At 35.5% G+C, this 19714-nt stretch overlaps 1 protein-coding gene and 1 long non-coding RNA gene across 3 annotated transcripts in view; one reads left to right on the forward strand and one right to left on the reverse strand.

Moving 5' to 3' along the window:
* Positions 1-4577, reverse strand: part of cdh4 (cadherin 4, type 1, R-cadherin (retinal)) — a 262132-nt gene extending 257555 nt beyond the window's left edge. Inside the window, exons 1-2 of one of the 2 annotated variants that reach the window (XM_051123120.1) lie at positions 4308-4577; positions 1142-1253 (exon numbers count right to left, since the gene is read on the reverse strand). In XM_051123120.1, coding sequence (XP_050979077.1) covers positions 1142-1253; positions 4308-4373 — 178 coding nt within the window. In that variant the 5' untranslated portion in view covers positions 4374-4577. The remainder of the gene's footprint in view (positions 1-1141; positions 1254-4307) is intronic. The other variant, XM_051123119.1, reaches the window with a different exon arrangement.
* A 1803-nt stretch (positions 4578-6380) lies between these two features.
* On the forward strand, positions 6381-15168 carry LOC127173318 (uncharacterized). The gene is made up of 3 exons (XR_007828740.1): positions 6381-6544; positions 14549-14629; positions 14992-15168. It is a non-coding gene; the product is annotated as an uncharacterized LOC127173318 (long non-coding RNA).
* The last annotated feature ends 4546 nt before the right edge of the window (positions 15169-19714 follow it).

Consider the following 19714-nt stretch of genomic DNA (forward strand, 5'->3'; position numbering starts at 1 on the left):
ATGTGGTGGGAAAAAAACACGTAATTGATCGAATCAATGTGCCATTTTCCCGTATGATTTGTTTCTGCAAGTCCAATTTTCCCCCCGACATCTTTTCTCCCACCGTAACAGCAAAACAAATTCCATAGATAAAGCATATCCCCGGCATAACGCACACACACACGCACACAATGGCAATGAAAAGCGACAGAATAAAAGGAACGCTGAAATCTTGCTGAAAAGAAGTGGGAAAGAATAGAGAAACTGTATTACACGCAGGACAGAGGGGGAGCGGATGGGGGGGGGAGCAAAAGCTTTAAGCTCAAAGCGGCAAAAACACCCAGCGGGAGCCGAACTGAAGATTTAAATGAGGCTTCTGTAGCCAGCCGGGCCACTGAACTATCCATTAAATTCAGATTATGGGTTTCTTTCCGTTTTCATTTATTTATGTTTTTTAATCATCCAGCCAAGGTTTGTCTGATAGTCGAACTAAAGCTGAATAATATGCATATTGATTGTGATCAGTAGGAGATGCTGGCATTGTGCATTTTATTAATGCAGACGTGTGCCAACTGTAGCTTTCGACGATTAGGAACGCGTATACACTCACGACACCCACCTAGATGGAAGCGTCGTCTCTGGCACAGCATGGATGTGTCTCTTTAAACGCATCACCTGACGTTTCGCAGACCTTGAAAATTGCATTTGAAAAGCATTGTGTGTTTTAAACGTGTTTTAATTGCATTACTGGTCCTGTGTGTACTATCAACATTCAGCACGCTGGCATATCTGCATCTCCGCTCTTCCTTTCTAAAACGGTTATTTGTGCTTGTTATTCTGCACTGTGCTTATTTTCAAGCCGGATGAAACTGGTTTCGGATAGACTGTTAACACCTTTCGAGGAATCATACAGTAAGCACAACTAGTCTAAATTACAGCATAGGTGAGAGTACAACATTTGATTATTTGGGAATTATTCTGCAAAAATGAAGCTAGAATTATACATATTACATTTAGTCTACGCACACAGAATGAGAGAGAGAAAGTGATGCATGGGCATTTACATTCACCCACAAACCTGTTGCTAAAGCTCCACTGAGATTAACACACACACACACATTTAAACCTGTGCCGGATCGTGCAATGCACTGCAAGCTCTTACCTTTGTGAATGTTCAGGCCTTGCAGCACACCCCTGGGGACAAATACGGTGTAGAAACTCTGGGAGAAACCTGGTCTGCATGGAGCGATGGCCTGAACGTTTCCGTGACTCCCCTGAGAAAGACAGACATTATTGGCTATGAAGACACAGGAGAGGGGAAGTGGTTAGGCAAATTGATTTGTGACCACAGGGTTGTGGTTCTTATTCAAGGTTATCGAAACCGATATAAATACCTTCAGGAGGCAAACTCACAGAGCAGGGATGCAGTTGTTTTACTGTTAGGGATGAACTGCTGATCTATAGACAAGTTTAAACCTTTTTTTTGTCTTATGTAGCCTCCGCTTTGGCGAAAAACAACCTCGTCGACAGTAAACCAGAAATGAGTTTGTTTGAACTGGATATAACTTAGCTTTAGCTTTAAATATTATCAAAAAGTCACTTTTAATAAATTGTATTATAATGACTTTAAATGAGATATTCTGTTATGAATATCATCCACGCAATGTATAAAATATTTTAAAATGAATATGTTTTTTGGTTTTCTTTAATCCTTTTTTTTAAAGATTCTGATAGAAGACTTAAGACTTGATCATTATTCTTAAATTATTTAAACACCTACAAACCTTACGTACCCTCCACTTCGCTTTTAGTGAGGCGAAAAGCAACCTCATCAACAGTAAACCAGAAATGAGTTCCTTTGAACTGGATATAATTTAGCTTTAACTTTTAATATTATTTAAAAAGTCACTTTTAATGAATTGTATTAAAATGACTTTAGTCAGTCAATAAAATAAATGAGATAAACGTATTCTGATATGAATATCATCCACGCAATGTATAAAGTATTTTAAAATGTATACGTTTTTTGGTTTTCTTTAATTCCTTTTCTAAAGGATTCCAAAAGAAGACTTAAAACTGGATCATTATTATTAAATTATTTAAACACCCACAAATCTTATGAACCCTTCACACACAAAAGCAACCTCATCAACAGTAAACCAGAAATGTGTTCCTTTGAACTGTATATAATTTAGCTTTAGTATTAATATTATTAAAAAGTCATTTTAATGAAATGTATTACAATGACTTAAGTCAGTCAATATCAGTAATAATAAAATAAAATAAAACAAAATACATGGAAAAAACATATCCTGTTATGAAAATTATCCACTCAATGTATAAAATGTTTTAAAATGGATATGTTTTTTTGGTTTTCGTTAAGCCATTTAAACAATTCTGAAAGCAGACTTGAGATTAATCATCAAAACTAGATATTTTAAGTATTATTCAATTATTTAAACACCTAAATATTTAAATATGTACCCTCCGTTACCCTCCGACATTAAACCAAAAATGTCTTCCTTTTTACTGGATTTAATTTATCTTTAATATTAGTAATAAGTTAGTTTTGATAAATTACGTAATAATCACAGTACAATATCAGCAATTCATATCAGAAAAACCAATAAAATAATATTTCTGTTACCAATGTCGTCCATGCACATATTACATTTTTTAGGTTTTTCTTGAATTCCTTAAAAAGATTCTATACAGAAAACTTTGGATTAAACATCGAGAGTAATTGTTTTAATTATTACATTATTTAAACATTTAAAATTTTGAAAAATTATTTTTAATTTTCACCGCTGCAACCTGCTTAAATACCCTCTGGAATGCATGTACTCCTAGTTACAAATCATTGCTATAGTCCACTAGAGTGTTTGAATATTCAATACTTGCATGCAAATGAACACATTCTAAAACCAAAGGCAGCAAATTTGTGATTCTCTTAATTCGCATTTAGAGGCCTGCATTCTTATGCCCTAATGGTGGTTTTAAAGAAATTTACACAAGCGGAAACATCAAGCGCGTCTCTAAAAATTTAACAAGAGCTAAACGAGCCTGTTTGATGATTAAAACAAACCGAGGGAGAGAACGGGGATGCTATGGAAGACAGGAAGCGCAGAGTAAAGAAGGTTGCGCTGGAGTTCTGCCATGTAAATCAGTAGAGAAATTGTGCCCATTACAGTGGCATCTATTTTAGGATAGTGACCCAGTGTGTGTGCGAGCGTGTGTGTATGCATCAATGGATAGTGCTCACCACAGAGATTTAGCATAATTAGATGGTGGGTCATATTCAGGTTATGCCAGTCTCAGTATGGTGGGCTTTTTTAAAACGATTCAGGGTTCATGCTCAGGCCTCGGCTGCGTCTAAACCGAACGAGAGGTTGCCTTTAGGGGTCTCTCTCTCGCTCTCTTCCTATATTTTTCCATTCTGAAACACAGACAACTATGAACCTGCAAAATCAAGACAACAAAGAACCGACGCACTAAGCTCTTTCATACGTCCACGGAGGAACGGTCTGTGTCAAAGCATCCCTACAGATCACATTAGTCAGAGGGCTGAGAGATGGTTACTTTCTAAAGCAGCGCTGCCTCTGCCCACCATGTGAATAGAGAAGCTTCATAGCTACATTTCACCCCCAGCTGGATACAGATTTTATTCTGAATGAGTCATCAAAGAGAATGTCAATATCTGCCACATCCAACAGCAATATGCGTCTTATTTCCAGAACTTATATTTACTCAACACCCCAGCACCTTCTAGATTTCATTTACTGGCACAGCGTGCATTTTTCTTCTACTCTTGTGTGTTTCATAATTCCTAAGCACAAGTCAGCACTGACCAAAGCAACTAGTTTTCTGGTATCCAACAAGTTAAATCATTCCTGACGTTAATGAATATTCCAAAGCATGAATATTAATTTGAATACAATTAATTTGCATATTCACATATTCCTCCAGTAAGGACAGAGCAGCACTATTACTCGCAGACACACCACAGGCATCGCCGCATCCTCTGCAATGTGTGTTAAAAGTGCAGCTGCAAGCCACTGCAGCTTCCTGATAGACGACCAGTGTTCAGCACAAACTGATTTACTTGTTTGAATGTCATTGAAAAGAAGAAATTCGACTGTTACAGAAGTGCTACGAAAGCAATTTTGGATTTCCAAACAGACAAAGTAAACGCTCGATGCACCACCAGATTCTTTTAGTACAAGAAACGCGCAAACACAAGTGTATCGTTCCGCACCGTCCGTCTACGCGTGTCCAAATTCAAGTACTGTTACTTCCAGAATGTTTGTCAATAAAACATTTAGTCTTACCCAAGAGGTGCCCACAAGTAAGGCACACGCCACAAGAATCGCGCAGCCGGTTTTCATTTTGGCCATCAGCAGGAGTGGCAGATGTTTGCTATTCACAAACGTGGAGATAATTCCTGTGAGACGTGCTGTCGGTAGCAGGGTTCCGCTGAGCGATGCGAGAGAATATTGTCCCGGTCGGTCTCTCGCCCTACTGCAGGTGGACAGGCGCTGTTCAGCTCAGCACCACGGCTCCGCTGGCGGCGTCACAACCGCTACAACTCCTCCTACCGCAGCGTACTACTTAAAGACACACACGGAGACGCACTACAGCACGCTTGACAGTTAAACAGCCACGTATTGTGTACATTCCGCATATGTACTTCAGATTAAAATAGCCCGCAGCTGCAGTCAGGTCGCGAATTGTTGAGGAGGGTTTTTATAGGGGGGTCTGAGCATCTTAATTAAGCTTTGGGGGTTCTTAAAGAGGTGTATTGTTTTATAAATATAGCGTAAAAGTTTTCGCGCCAGAAATAACGGTCGCCTGAGGAGTAACCATAGCAACAGTTCGCTGCTCAAACGTTTTTTGTGTGAGGAACTATCCAACAGTGCGTCGGAAAAAAAAAACACAAATACTGTAATTATTTTGCACTCTATCAATTTAAAGGTGCTGTATGTAAGTTTTTGAGCATAAAAATGCCATATGTTTGAGGATATTTTAAAAACATGTTAAGTTAACATACTTGTTTATCAGTTATTTTGCTTTGAAAATGCGTGTTCCGTGTCGGAATGGCGGGAGGCACCTTCTTCTGATCGACGGTTCCGTCTGAAAGTTGCGTTTGGTGGTCAGTTTGTGTAAATTAGCGCGGGCAAACGATTAATCGATTAATTTGCCTAATATATGTGTGTACTGCGTGTAATTATGATGTATATATTTAAGAAATATTTACAAGTATTTATTATAATTTTTATAGAATTTATGTTATATATAAATAAAAATATTCTGTACATAAATAACATATTTCTTTTAAATATATACACTACCGTTCAAAAGTTTGGGGTCAGTACATTTTTATTGTTTTTTTTTTTTTTTTTTGTTTTTGTTTAAGAAATTAATACTTTTATTCACCAAGGATATATTAAGTTAATAATTAAAGGTTTATTAAAAGTTAATAATAAATAATTTACATTGTTATAAAATATTTATATTTTGAATAAACACTGTACTTTTTAAACTTGTTATTCATGAAAGAATCCTGAAAAAAAAAAAAAAATCACAGGTTCCAAAAAATATTTGGCAGCACAACTGTTGATATTATCCAACATTGATCATTCTAATAATAAATCTGCATATTAGAATGATTTCTGGAGGATCATGTGACACTTAAGACTGGAGTAACAGCTGATAAAAATTCAGCTTTTCATCACAGGAATAAATTCTATTTTAAAGTATGTTAAAATGAAAAACATTATTTTATATTGTAAAAATATTTTGCAATATTACTTTTTTCTTTTAATCAAATAAATGCAGCCTTGATGAGCATAAGAGACTTCTTTAAAGACTATTACAAGTCTTACTGACCCCAAACTTTTGAACGGTAGTGTACATTAATTTGTGTGTATTTATAAATACATTATAATTACACACATATATTAGGCAAATTCAAACATTTATTCTGTATGCAATTAATTGCGATTAAACAGCCCTAGTGTAAATGTATGTTTATGACAATTTTTTTGCACTTTTGATGGTATTTCTAGCGAGAAATCTATATTATATCTATATAATTAAATTTTTGTTTAGTTATCATCAAAACTCATTCTATTTTGTTCTTGATCATTAAACCGTTATGCTGCCTCAGAAGCTTTCATGAGGTGCCTTCATGCAAAAACGCTGCCTGCTAAGTCAATGACTGATAAGGCAGCGAGGCAGCATATGAGCTGTCTAGGCTTTTGCACGCAGCCAGTGTCTGTCTGTGTTTTGATCTGTGTAACCGGCCCACTGCCATTTCATCCAATTGAATTTCAGCACCCCAGGTTGCCAGTTGGTGGAAAACACAGCGTATTTCTTTTCAGTCATGGAAGCTAGCAAACGAAAGTGATCAGAGTCAGAGATCGAACATTCTACCCATCCTAAAAAGCCTCGGCATCCATCCAAAAAAGTGTATGATCAATGGTATAATTAAAGCAGAATAAATATTGGAGATGTGTTAAACAGATTTCAAACCGAATGCTGAGTTGGCTAATTTTCTCCTTGACAGGTAAGTAATTAGTTAAAGTTAGTTAGCTGATGTATCCTGGCTACTAGTAGGAATATTTTAAGTAAATTCAACATTCAGACAGTATACACTTTACACTGTTTTATGGGTACCTGGTTGACAGCTTGTATTCGAGACAGTGTGGCCACTAGTGCTGAGGTGCCGACGGGTCATGGCTGTTTCTCACATTGGTAAAAACCGTGACAGAAAAATATGAAAACTACAAAATACAAATACAAAATTGTATTTAATTTACCAACGCAAATGCAAATGAATTAGTTGATGTGCTGAAATTATGCTAATGTACATTGCTTGGTAGACACTTCTGTTATATTCTTTTTTTAGCTACGAGGGTCCACGCACCTCAATCCCATGTAAAAATCTCAACCATCATTCCAAGTAAGAAATGAATGCTACTTGATTACAGTTACAACTGGGCTGCATTAATGTATGCCTAAAAATTCCCATGAGCTGGTTTATTTTTTGCAAACAATACAAATATTGCAAAGTATACATTAGCTAAACAACTTACAGTGTAAGGCTTACTACAGTGTTATGGGTAACGCATTACAAGTAACGCAAGTGATCAGATTACTTTTTTCAAGTAACTAGTAAAGTAATGCATTAGTTTTGAATTTATGAGACAATGTCTGAGTTACTTTTTCAAACAAAAATCGTTAGCTATGTTTCTTCCCCATTTATTGACTGTCAAGTCTCCTGATGAGAAATCGGGAGTAAGTGCAGAGGCATTGTGTGCGCTGTGTAAACATGACGTTACTGTAGTTGTAGACTAAATGTGAACATGCATTAGGGATGGGTGGGTGGATCGATCCTGAAGTATCGATACTTTTGATACTTAAGTCGTATCGAAAGGATCGATCCTCACATAAAAATATTGATTCTAAAGTGCATTTTTAAGCCTTAATTTTATTTATTTAGCAAGAAATTCGGTGCATAAAATAAGCCTCTAAGAGGAACAATAGACTATTAGCGAATTATTGTGTAGGATAGAACTATTTCTCCTGCTCATCAGAACACATGCAAATGCTGAAAGACAGAACCAATCAATCACAGATAGCATTAGCTGCTGATGCTTTGCTTACAGTGCTTGTTAAAGTAGAGCAACAGAAGCAGCTATTTTCAACATCGATAATAATGAGAAACTATGTTTCTTGAGTAGCAAATTATATTAGAATGATTTCTGAAGAATCGTGTGACACTGAAGACTGGAGTAATGATGCTGAAAATTCAGCTTTGAAAACAGATGCTTTTTAATTTTTTCAAAATTTAACATTTTTCAAAATATTAAAATCAAACAGTTCTTTTAATTGTTATATTTCCCAATATTGCTGTTTTTACTGTATTTTTGTTCAAATAAGTGCAGCCTTGGCTTGCATGGTTAAAGACACATTACAAAACCGTACTGACCTCAAACTTTGAACAGTGTACATGAAATATTTATTTAATTAGTTAACTATTTGTGATAAAGTTTCACCTTTAGGGGTACAACAGTCTGGCAGCCTTGTACAAAAAATAACCATGGTTTTACTACAGCAACCACAGTTTTCCACATATTTGTGGTAAAACTGCAGTAACAACAAATTTACCATGGTTAACACTCTCTCTCTCTCTTTCAGCTTGCTTCCTTTTAACACCATAGGAACATTATTTTATAATATTTGTAGAAAAAACCATGGTAATAATAATTAATAATAATAATAATTTTTATTATACATTTTAGTATAATAAATAAATACATTTTGTAACACCATGGTTGTTTTTCATCAGGTACCCTCAATGGTACACCTTTGTACCTTATCTACCCTTAATGTGTGTGTACTTGTATGGTACTAGTATGCTTTCTGGCTTTTAGGGGTAGAGAAGGTGCACCTGTGAGGTTACTGCCCCAGTAAAGAGCTAAAATACAATTTAAGTACATTGTATTTCTGACAGTGTACACAAAAAAAGAAATGTTTAAAACACATGACTTTCAAATATAATGTTAAGTGAGTATAATTACAAATTTTATTCTTTTAATAATTTAAAAGATCAGTTTAGCTTAGAGGTATCGGTATCGGTATTGATATCACTGATACTGGGCTTGAAAATATCGGTATCGGATCGAAAATAAAATAAGAGCCCAACCCTACTCAAAATGAATAAAAACGGAAATGGAAACTCAGCATATGACGCAAACCAATGATGCAAACCTACAATAATTAAATATGTTGAATAATACAAATATTCTTTGTGTTTAATCCTAATTTTTTAACCAGTGTCTTTGTTGCTGACCTTCGATGATCCAATTCAACCATACAAATAAGTAAAAAATTACTTTAAATAAACTAACATTTTTGTGCTTCTTTTTTTTTATTGCTAGAGTGTTCTTCTCCTGCATGAATTTACTTTTCTTTCAGTCTGAGGTGTATTAATTTCACTTTTGGTGTAAAAGGGCTTTTATATATTCTTTTATATTAAAAACAAATTAGCCCTGACCGGATTTAAAAAGTAACAGAAAAGTAACACATTACTCTAAATAACATAATTAGCTACTTTTTTAGGGAGTAATGCAAAATTGTAATGCATTACTTTTAAAAGTAATTTTTACTTAATTGGCGGAATATGGTTTATCTTACCTTTAGCATGATTATTGTCATAATCCATAATGTGTAACATACCTATTGTAATTGGCCGTGCCAGTAAAACAAAACATGTTCAGAATGTAATCAATTATACTAATTTGTAAAACTAGACACAATTTTTCTTGAAAATTTACCATGGAAAAACTTTAATTATAAAGCTATAGCAGTGTGTAACAAGTAATTAATTACTGTAATTTAATAACTTTTCCTTGAAGCAGTAAATTAAGGGATTACTCTTAATTTTTCTGTAATTTAATTAGTTACTTCTGATGTAATTGCTTAAAAACTGTATAGAACAATAGTGAATTTAACTTTAAAATGTATCATCTAATGTTAAATGTTAATAATTTACCCAATACTGACAATTAGCCACAACTGTTATGAAAAATAAATAAATTAAACAAAATGAAAGATTCTGATAGATTATTTACACTGTGGAACTACCATTACACTGTGGAACTACACAGAGGAACTACCATTTGTTATAGAATTACTTTTTTTTTTTGTTTTTTTTTTTGTTTAGTTTTTTTGTGGTAACCAACATTAGGCGAGACCAGGGAGTATTGAATTTCCATCAGTTCAAGAGTGAAATCATACATTACCACCACTTTCCTGTGTAAAAGTATAAAGGATTTACTGGGCAAACAACGAATGAATATTAAATAAAAGTTTGAGACACAAAGCACTGCAAAAACCGCTGAGTTACAGATGTTTAAACACTCTCCGGTCTTCCCTGCCATAGCCAAATTCATGTAATGATGCTTCTGACCTGAAGTGTAAACTCTTAACTGGCTTTTTCCATGCATAAGTAGGATTGTCCGTAGGCAAAAAATGTCAGTCTCACAGTCTTCATATAACCGACTACATGCTATGGACTGCGACGCGGGAAGCTATTTCACACTTCACTTGTTTCTCTGTCTTTTGATCATAGCTGAGTTGGCCGCATTACCTGCTGTGATCCGTTGTAAAAGACCTGTATCCCATCTGACGTAACCGTTTTAAACCAGTGAGAAACAAATATAGCTCTCCAAGTTATTCATAATTTACTTCCTTGGCGACAGTCTTTTCACCCAGAATGAAAGTAATCAAAAGGCCGTCGTCCACATTTTAATGACGCTGACATTTTCTCGCTCATCTGAGTTGGTAGCTCAATTTCCATATCAGAAGGACGACGCCAGTCTGATCCAATCAAAAGAAACATGAGAGAAATGTGAACGTGCTCTTTTATGCCAATTAGGACAGACCGATTCGTTTACCTGACTTTTTGACATTCTTCTGTGCATACTAAATAGAGGATCGGTTTAAGAGGCTCTTACACTACAACTTTATTACTCCATTCAAATTAAAACAAGAAGGATAAAAGCTACTGATAGCAAGCACCACTTCAATAAATTTCAATGAATTCCCTGCTTCAAGCTGGAGGATGTTCGACATCCACACGGCACCGTTGTGGACTGAGTGTGTTGACTCAAGTTCACGATGTCAGAACCAGTTTTGAAACGTCTAAATGCCCACAAACCCATTCGCAAACAGACGGATATCCAGGAAAGTCTTTTTCTCTTCATTTTATTGTGGAGCTGAAATATCAGCATAGCAGCATGTGGTGAATAATTCTGAGTTCAGTGGATTGCAGAGCTTGGAGGTACTCTAGTAGGGCCTCTTTTTTTTTTTAAGGTGTGTAAATTATTCTACTTGAGTACTGAACATTTGCCTAATAAAAACACCATCTGGGCACTTGAAGTGAATTGGTTTAAGGCCGTGTTAAATTATTAAGCAAATCTCACAAAATGGGTCCCACTTAACGCTTTTTACAGAAGACGAGAGTTATGGGCCAAACACTGTAGATATCTTTGAATGCTTTGTCACAATTCGAGAGCCACACACCGGTTGTTTTATATAAATGGCTTTTCTCTGGTTACATTGACATATTTAAAGTAGTTTGACACTAAGCTTTCTCTCACGGCTTTCGCTCAGCTTGTCTGCGGTTTCTCCATTTCCGCTTGTAAGAGACACACCAGACGGTAATACCCATACTTAGCATTCTACAGTCTGGCTTTGTTCATCCAACCATACTCTACTTTTAGTCCAAATGACGTGATCAATGTAATCCAACGAATGAGAAGCGTAGCATAAACTGAATGATATTTCCATTCCGACCAACATGCCTGAGTTCCGCGTGGACAGTAAGGTTTATAAATAATCCATTATTACAGTTAATAATTCATGGCTGTGTAAGTTGTCATCAGCCTTAATGGTCTGAAGACACCTGTATCGGTCTGGCTGCTTGAGGGAGTCCAGGATTGATTGTCCAAGCACTTATTTAAGTGTTCCAAATGCCTCACGCTGCAATTTGCGGATGGGGCCAATTTTACGATAAGTATGCGCAACGCTGAGCTTGTTCGTGACTGATAATGATGTTGCTATTTTGTATTAAATGCAGAAACCATGTTTTCAAAACCAGTTCTATGAATAACATCAATGAGTGTTCAGAAATTCATGGGGTGAAAATGGAAGAGCTTTAATCTAATTTAATTTAAGCATTTGCAGTGTTGCGTCAAACCCTGGAAAATGTTTATAGCAGTCAGTATGCTGGCGAAGCACAAACAAGCAAAAGGAGAACACAGACTTATAAAGACTAAAAAGTTTCTTCAAAAACAGCATCTTCGAGATAAAGAAACAGCACTATATTTCTAATGAAATGGATGTGATTTCAGTGCATCATGTGAAACCTTTTAGACTGGCAATGTAAACGGAAATCCACTTGCAAATATTGAAGAATTTACGCCCAAGAATTTACGCCCAATAAACAGCATGTTGATTACCACAAAAACTTCCACCTGTTCCTTCTTTTCTCTCTCTGTCACTAAAAAAAAAAGTTGCAGTAAGACACAATGAATGTGAATTGGGCCAATTCGTAAAATTGTAAAAAATGCACACTTTCTCAATAATATAGCCAATAAACAACATGAATGTTAACATGTGTAAAGTTATAAAGAAATTTGACAAGGTTGAAGAAGTTGAAATCTTTTGCATTGATTCCATGGATTCCTAATGAAAGAATAGTAACAATAAATGTGACAACACCTTAAAGGGGTCATCGGATGCCCATTTTCCACAAGTTGATATGATTCTTTAGGGTCTTAATGAAAAGTCTATAATATACTTTGGTTAAAAAATTCTCAATGGTTGTGTAAAACAACACCCTTTTTACCTTGTCAAAATCAGCTCTGCAAAAATTATCTCATTCTGGTCGAGGCTGCTTTAAATGCAAATGAGCTCTGCTCACCCCGCCCCTCTCTCCTCTCTGTGGAGAGACGAGCCTGTTTACTTCAGCCACATTTAGCCGCATTTGGCCGCTAAACTTGCTAGCTAGCACATTATTAGGAAAGGCAATCGCAAAGATTCATAAAAAATACTCACTTCTGCTGTAAGTGAAGCTGGATCACGAGTGATTCGCGCGAACATAGACACATATATATGTAGATCGGGAGGCTTCACAAACGAACGTAATCTACGGCATCTTCAGCAGTAAAAGCATAAAAGACTGTAAAAAATATAATTTTAAAAGCTTTAAAGCTCAAATAATACACATGCTGTCACAGCTAAAAATACAGACTCCAAATGCTTTTATAAAACTATAATTCTCTGAGTAAGTGCCACATTGTAACCCCAATTTGAAATTATTGAATAAAGTCAATATTTTCATTTTCTTTGTGCACAAAAAGTATTCTCATAGCTTCATAACATTACAGCTGATGGACTATTTTAACAATGTCTCTACTACCTTTCCAGGCCTTGAATGTGTCAGTTTCATTGTTGTCTACGGAGGGTCAGAAAGCTCTCAGATTTAATCAAAAATACCTTAATTTGTGTTCTGAAGAAGAACAAAGGTCTTATGAACTTGGAATGGACTTAAGGGGGAGTAATTAATGACAGAATTTTCATTTTTGGGGAACTATTTCTTTAATTGCCACAAATGCTATCGACTGAGTTTAACTTGTCCTGAACCCAGAGTTTTCCTCTAAAACACCACAGAGAGAATATTTGCACTGCCTATCTGCATGCATAGCGCACAGGGGACGGAGTCACGGAGATATGAAAATCCGGAATGTATAAGCAATTTCATCCATGGATGAAACTTGGAAACCTCTTGACTCCTGGTGCAAAGTTACAGATAAATATTTGTGTGCGTACACTACACAATCCACACAATAAGTCCGAATGCAGCAATATTGCAGCATAACGATGTTAGCTTGTTGTGTAGATCGAATCACAAAGGAAGAGAAAGCGAATAAGCAGCTCTTCTCGCACCAGGCACATGCTACAGACAAAAGTTGTCATCCAAGTAAATGCATTTCGTATGAGCGGAGACAAATGGGAGCGGTGTGCTGTCTGTTTCTTCACATGACCTTTTGGCAGCAGTTTCGAAACACAATGATTGCTTGATAGGCATGCAGAGCGAGCGACATTGACAAACGACGGCAGATGTCATTTGTATTTTCATTTGAACCGTAACCCTGGAATACACTTTGCTTAATTAACCTCACGGTGGCTGTTCCTCTTGGAGGGCTTCCTATTCACATCTTACCTTAGGGAAGAGGTGCAATCTGCTCCTGTAGATCTTGCATTTCACACACAATTTGCAACGATGGAGATGTCGCACGTCACAGCACCACAATGAAATGAACATAATGTTTTCTATCAGTCAAAGGGGTCATTAAAGTAATGTAGCTGTTTGGCTATAAAAACGCATTCTTTGATACTAACATCATCAGACAACATTTGCACAGCGCCGAGTTACGTAACCGGGCGCCTCCGGAATGTGATGTGCAAATGTTGTAACACATTTCAAATGTGTTAGTTTAACTTCTATAGCTTGAGAGCAGTCTTGGTCATTAAGAAGACTTTAAAGAACATCCAGGTTCAGTACAAACTCTAAAAGCACTTGAACAACTTCACAGCTCAAACATTACACTAGTAACAGAAGAAAGAATGCAAGTTTGCAAGCTTCGCATTTCAGCTTTTAAAGGGATAGTTCACCCAAAAATGAAAGTTCTGTTATTAATTACTTACCTTCGCGTCATTCCAAACCAGTAGGACCTTCGTTCATCTTCGGAACACAAATTAAGATGTTTTGATGAAATACGAGAGCTTTCTGACTCTTCATAGACAGAAACACAACTGACAAGTTGAAGGCCCAGAAAGGTAGTAAGGAAGTCGTTATTTTTGTTTTCTTTGTGCACAAAAAGTATTCTTGTAGCTTTATATAACTGAGGTTGAACCACTGCTGTCATGGACTATTTTAATGATGTCCTTACTATCTTTCTGGTCCTTGAACATGGAAATTGCATTGCTGTCTATGCAGGGTCAGAAAGCTCTCGGATTTCATCAAAACTTTGTGTTCCGAAAATGAACAAAGGTCTTACAGGTTCGGAACCACATGAGGGTAAGTAATCCTTGTAAGAATTTTCATTTTCATGTAAACTATCCCTTTAAATAATCCAAAAAATGGCCTCATTTTCACCATAAGAGCCCCTCATAGGGAGAGGACTATTGTACTGAATAATAACAGTCTAAAGTCAAAGTAAAAAAAAATAGAATAAAGCAGTTTACAATAAGATAAATAACATACATTTAGAAAATAGATTTCCATTTCATGTCAACAGTTTTTCAAACTCATTTCCTGTTGGCATCATGTCCTCTTTAGCTTCAAGGCCTCTCACCCCTTTTGCTTTTTATATTTACTTTTTTCATCAATTTAATGCAGGTTTTATTTTTTGTTTGGTTTGTTCCCTGCTTCACTGATAGATCTCTTCAAGCAAACAAACAATACAGCTGGCCTAGCAACTTTACCACGGCACCAAGAGGATAAAACTTTTCCCACCTCACCATCATATCAGCACAATGCCTTGCCATCCCAAGCAATAATATAAACAACAGTGTTGTTGTTGTTTTTTTAAAGTTCACACTGAAAAATGTTTTGCTCATTTTGAGTAAAATGCTAATGCAGCATTCTAAAGGAATGCATTCTAAATCGCTTCTGTGCTCCTTTTTTGGAGGTGGCGGGGGATAAATTAATAATAAATGGCATCTCGGGAGGGGTTTTCGGGGAGAACGTTTTGCTGTTCAATAATGGCAACCTCACAAGTTCTTGTGTTTCAACAAAAATGCAATAATGTGCAAAAGTGTTGTTTGAATAATGCAGAGGCTGCATGCATAAATAGTACATTAGAACTGATTTAATTATGCCATGGAGAAAGCCTAGTTTGGTATTAAACAAACAAATGCACAGAAGCAGAAGGAGTCAACCCTGTGGCGCTGTGATCACCCAACTTCCATACCGGTTCAAAAGTTCGTTGTCTGAATCACGCACATCATACATCTGTTTTGTTTTCCCTTCAAGAGGGAACCAGTAGCAGCAGCAGTTCTGGATCTCAACTGTAGGTAAGAGATGAAAAGGAAAAATTGATGTTATAAAATGAAGTATGCCTGAATTCATAGTATTAGAAAAACTGTAGGCAACACGGTGGATGTAGTAAGTCCGAATATCACCGAATGGCCGCAAAGTAAGTTTTAATCCAAAAGTAGTAGCTACTAGACAATTCTGATTCATCCAAAAATGAAAGTTGACTGTTTTTATGAACAACCCTAGTAAAAAAGTAACAGATTTAAAATGCATTTATTTTATGCTACAGTTCAAGTCTATTAACAATTACTGACATATCGCTTTAGACTTACTGATATAAAAACTGTAATTAAACTTTATTTGGAGTACTACTTGTGCGCAATGCACATTTCTTAATATTAAGCCTAAAATATGTTTTAATGTCACTATTAATGAGGACTGTATGATCTTTAAACAATATTGGTTTAATGTGCCTAAAGTATACTTGTAATAGTTCCACTTTAGCACAATCAAACATACTTAAGTATATCTTAAGTTGGACTTCAGCACTCCTTCCACACAATTAAACTGCATTAAGTACAAAGTTAGTTCCAGTTTAGCAGACTTTAAATATTTTTATTATTATTAAGCACATAATCTGTAAATGTATGGAATAAATGTATTTTAAATACATTTTAGTATATATATTTTTCACTAGGGAAGTCATTGAGTAAAAACATGGAATCATTCTGGAACTAAACACTTTTGGGTTAAAAAGCAAAGGTTTTGCAGTGGCTTTATTTGGAAATATTTTTGATGGCACAGCAAAAACAGCCAAAGTAACTGACAAGTGACTTTGTGATAAGTGTCTGAAATGTAAGTTAATCAACATTAACATCTTGTTTATTTAAGTATTATATCACACAATGATGCTACCTCTTATTCTAGTAACTTCTCAGAAACAGCCCAAGTTGTCTTCGAGTTTCTCAACCCTGGTCCTTTACTACAAAAATATTAGAGTAGATTATACATTTAATATCGCAACTAAAATGCACGGGCAATTATTGAAATGGTTTTGACACTGCAATGATGCAACTTTATCATCAAATGCAAATATAGAGCAACTTAACCAACTTTCAAACATATCTAAATATGTAAATGTATCCTGTGTATTCTGACACATGATGTCTCAGCGTGAACAATTCAATGCCTAGAACACTGAACTAATATATATTTATTGTAAATTACTAAATAAATTTTAGTTGTGCAGAACCTAGAAAATAAGCCGTTATTTCAAACACATACTCTGTTGGATTTAAACTTTTGGTGGAACATTTAAACAAGACCTGGCAAACCTTAAATCAGCTTGAGCCCTGTTTTTCCTTGTTGAACTGTAGTCAAAATGCTTTCGATTCACTGTGAACCTCAACTTTCATGTTCTCCTACAGGAGGTGAGCTGAGCATTTCTCAGAAATTCAGGAATTTCATCAGTCTCAATTCAGAAGCTGGATACAGCATATTTAAAAATGGAGAATGCTTTAAACGCTCTAATGTTTTCCAGAGTTTTCATAAAGATAAAACAGTAAAGTGTAAATCTGAGAAATCATAAAACCTGACCTGAACAGGTTTTTACTGTCATATTTCAGTTGAGGTTGTTTAAACGCTTTTAGGCTTTTCCAGTGGCCTTTTTTTTTTCTTTGATTTTGCAGACACACACATGACAACCTTCATATCACACACATCTTGAAGTGTTTGGGGACTCTAGGATTGGAGCATTACCAGGCCCCACTGGTCAGGTTCTTCGTCCATGAAACTCTTGTGAAAAGACAACTACTAAATGTGAAACAAAGTGTACTGGATTACTTTGTTTGTTGTTTTGGACAAGTCAGAAAGGCAAGAGCTGGTTAAATTTGCCTTTATGCATTTCGAGCCCCAAGAACACTTCGTTTGGGGTCCCAAGAAGATTCTGTCAGCTCAAGTGGTGTGCTGCAAAATGGAAATATTTGACCAGCCTACAGGAAATAAACAGAGTAGCATTGCAGAAGATCAACCGAAAGGGTGAAGCCCCATGAGAGCAAACATTAAATGAACAAAATAGATGCTAGTCATTCTCCTGTAGAGATGGAAAGTAAAAACGATCACCAAAATAAAGATAGGTCAGTTATTCCAAAGAAATTGACCGGGACAAATAGTGATCAGAATGCAAATAAGAACAGTCAATGCAGCTCAGAAAATAAAATTGTAGTAAAGCAAAATCAAGAGATGAGTCTTGATGATAGTGATTACATGACTCCAGCAAACATGTCTCATTGTGAAAATGTCAGTGGTTCTAACTAAACTGAAGAGAAGTCTTCATGTCAGATGTCTGACATAGAAATGAGGGATGAAACAGAAGATAAAAATGATGAATCAGAAGATCAGCAAAAATGGGTGAATCCAAGTAAGAGCAAACATGTAATGAACAAAACAGATGCCAGTCATTCTCCTGTAGAGATGGAAAGTAAAAACGATTACCAAAATAAAGATGGGCCAATTATTCCAAACAAATAGTGACCAGGGGGTAAATAATAGCAGTCAATGCATCTTAGATAATGAAAGTGCAGTAAAGCAAAATCAAGAGATGAGTGTTGGTGGTGATGATGATGATGGTAACGATTACATAACACCAGCAAACATGTCTCATGATGATGATTATGTCAGTGGTCCTAAAGAGAAGACTTCATGTGAGACGTCTGACATGTCTCTTGGTGACAAAAAAGCAGTCTTCTTCTAATTTAAAGAAGGCGCTTCATGTCTGATGTCTGTCGTGGGAAGGGAAAATTAATGAAACGTTGTAACAGCAAAAATTAAAAGCACTGTAAATATACTGAAATGTTCTTTCTATTATTTAGCGAATTGACAAAGAAAACAGAATTAGTAAATTTTAAAAAATTATAAAAGTAAATTTGTTTGCATTTTAGTAAATTTGATGCTTTTTTTCTTACTTCGATTTAAATTTATATGCTTTGTATAAATGCAATATGGTAACAGGTGATTCTGTGGAAGTTTATAAAATGATGCTGTTTTGGTTTGTTTTGCATTATTAAGGTTTCTACTGCTGGAGCTAATAAATGTCTTCCCACTAATAAAATGCCAGAAGCCTTCAGTGAGTGTTAAAACCACACTGAACATATTGCAAAGACCAGTACATGTCACAGATATTAAATAAACATTAAAGAAAAAAAAAACTGTACTAAAAATTAGAGCACTAAAATTTGGATGTTTTTTTTTTTTTATCTCTGTCACATCATTAGAGTGAAACACTAAGCATTACATAACTGTCTTTATATAAAAAAAATAAAAAATAAAAATAAATTCTGTAGACTTAAGTAAACTATGTACAGTTCTGTTCAAGTAGGAATAAATAATTGAAAGTCACAATTTCCTGAAAAACAGAATGTGGAAGCAGAACTTCAGAAGCCGTTTATATTTATTATTTTATTAGATTTTTTAAGCTGTATTTAAAAGGAGTAGTTCACTTTCAGAAAAAAAAAAAAAAAAAAATAAAATGTATATACTTTTTAACTTCAAATGCTTGTGTAATCCAGGTCAGTACAGTCAGGTATGTCAAAGAACTCCCATCTCATTTTCTCCTCCAACATCGTCCTACATCGTTGCAGAAGTACCGACCCAGCGTTTACAAAGTGAACAAAAACTGCACTTTGGAAGTTCAAACTCAGGGGCACCACAGAAGTCCACTATATGGAGAAATATCCTGAAATGTTTTTCTCAAAAAACATAATTCCTTTACGACTGAAGAAAGAAAGACATGAACATCTTGGATGACCACATGAGCACATTATCTGTAAAGTTTATTCTGGAAGTGAAGTACTCCTTTAAGCTTGTCTACAGGTGGATTCTAGTATGAAGGTATATTTCAGCATATATTATACATTACAGTCTAAAGTGTAAACACTTTTGACAGAATGCAAAGCTGAAGGGATTGACAGGACTCGTGATTTGTTAACAACAATGCACGAATGTGTTACAACTTTGTCTTATTTGTATGTGCTATCACCTTCTGCGAGATGTGAAACTGACCTTGATCTGCCTTTAATTTTGACTCAGTAACTCTTTATATGGTAAGCACATGGCCTTTTTTAAAGC

The sequence above is a fragment of the Labeo rohita genome, chromosome 11 (assembly GCF_022985175.1).
Source record: "Labeo rohita strain BAU-BD-2019 chromosome 11, IGBB_LRoh.1.0, whole genome shotgun sequence".
Lineage (NCBI taxonomy): Eukaryota > Metazoa > Chordata > Actinopteri > Cypriniformes > Cyprinidae > Labeo > Labeo rohita.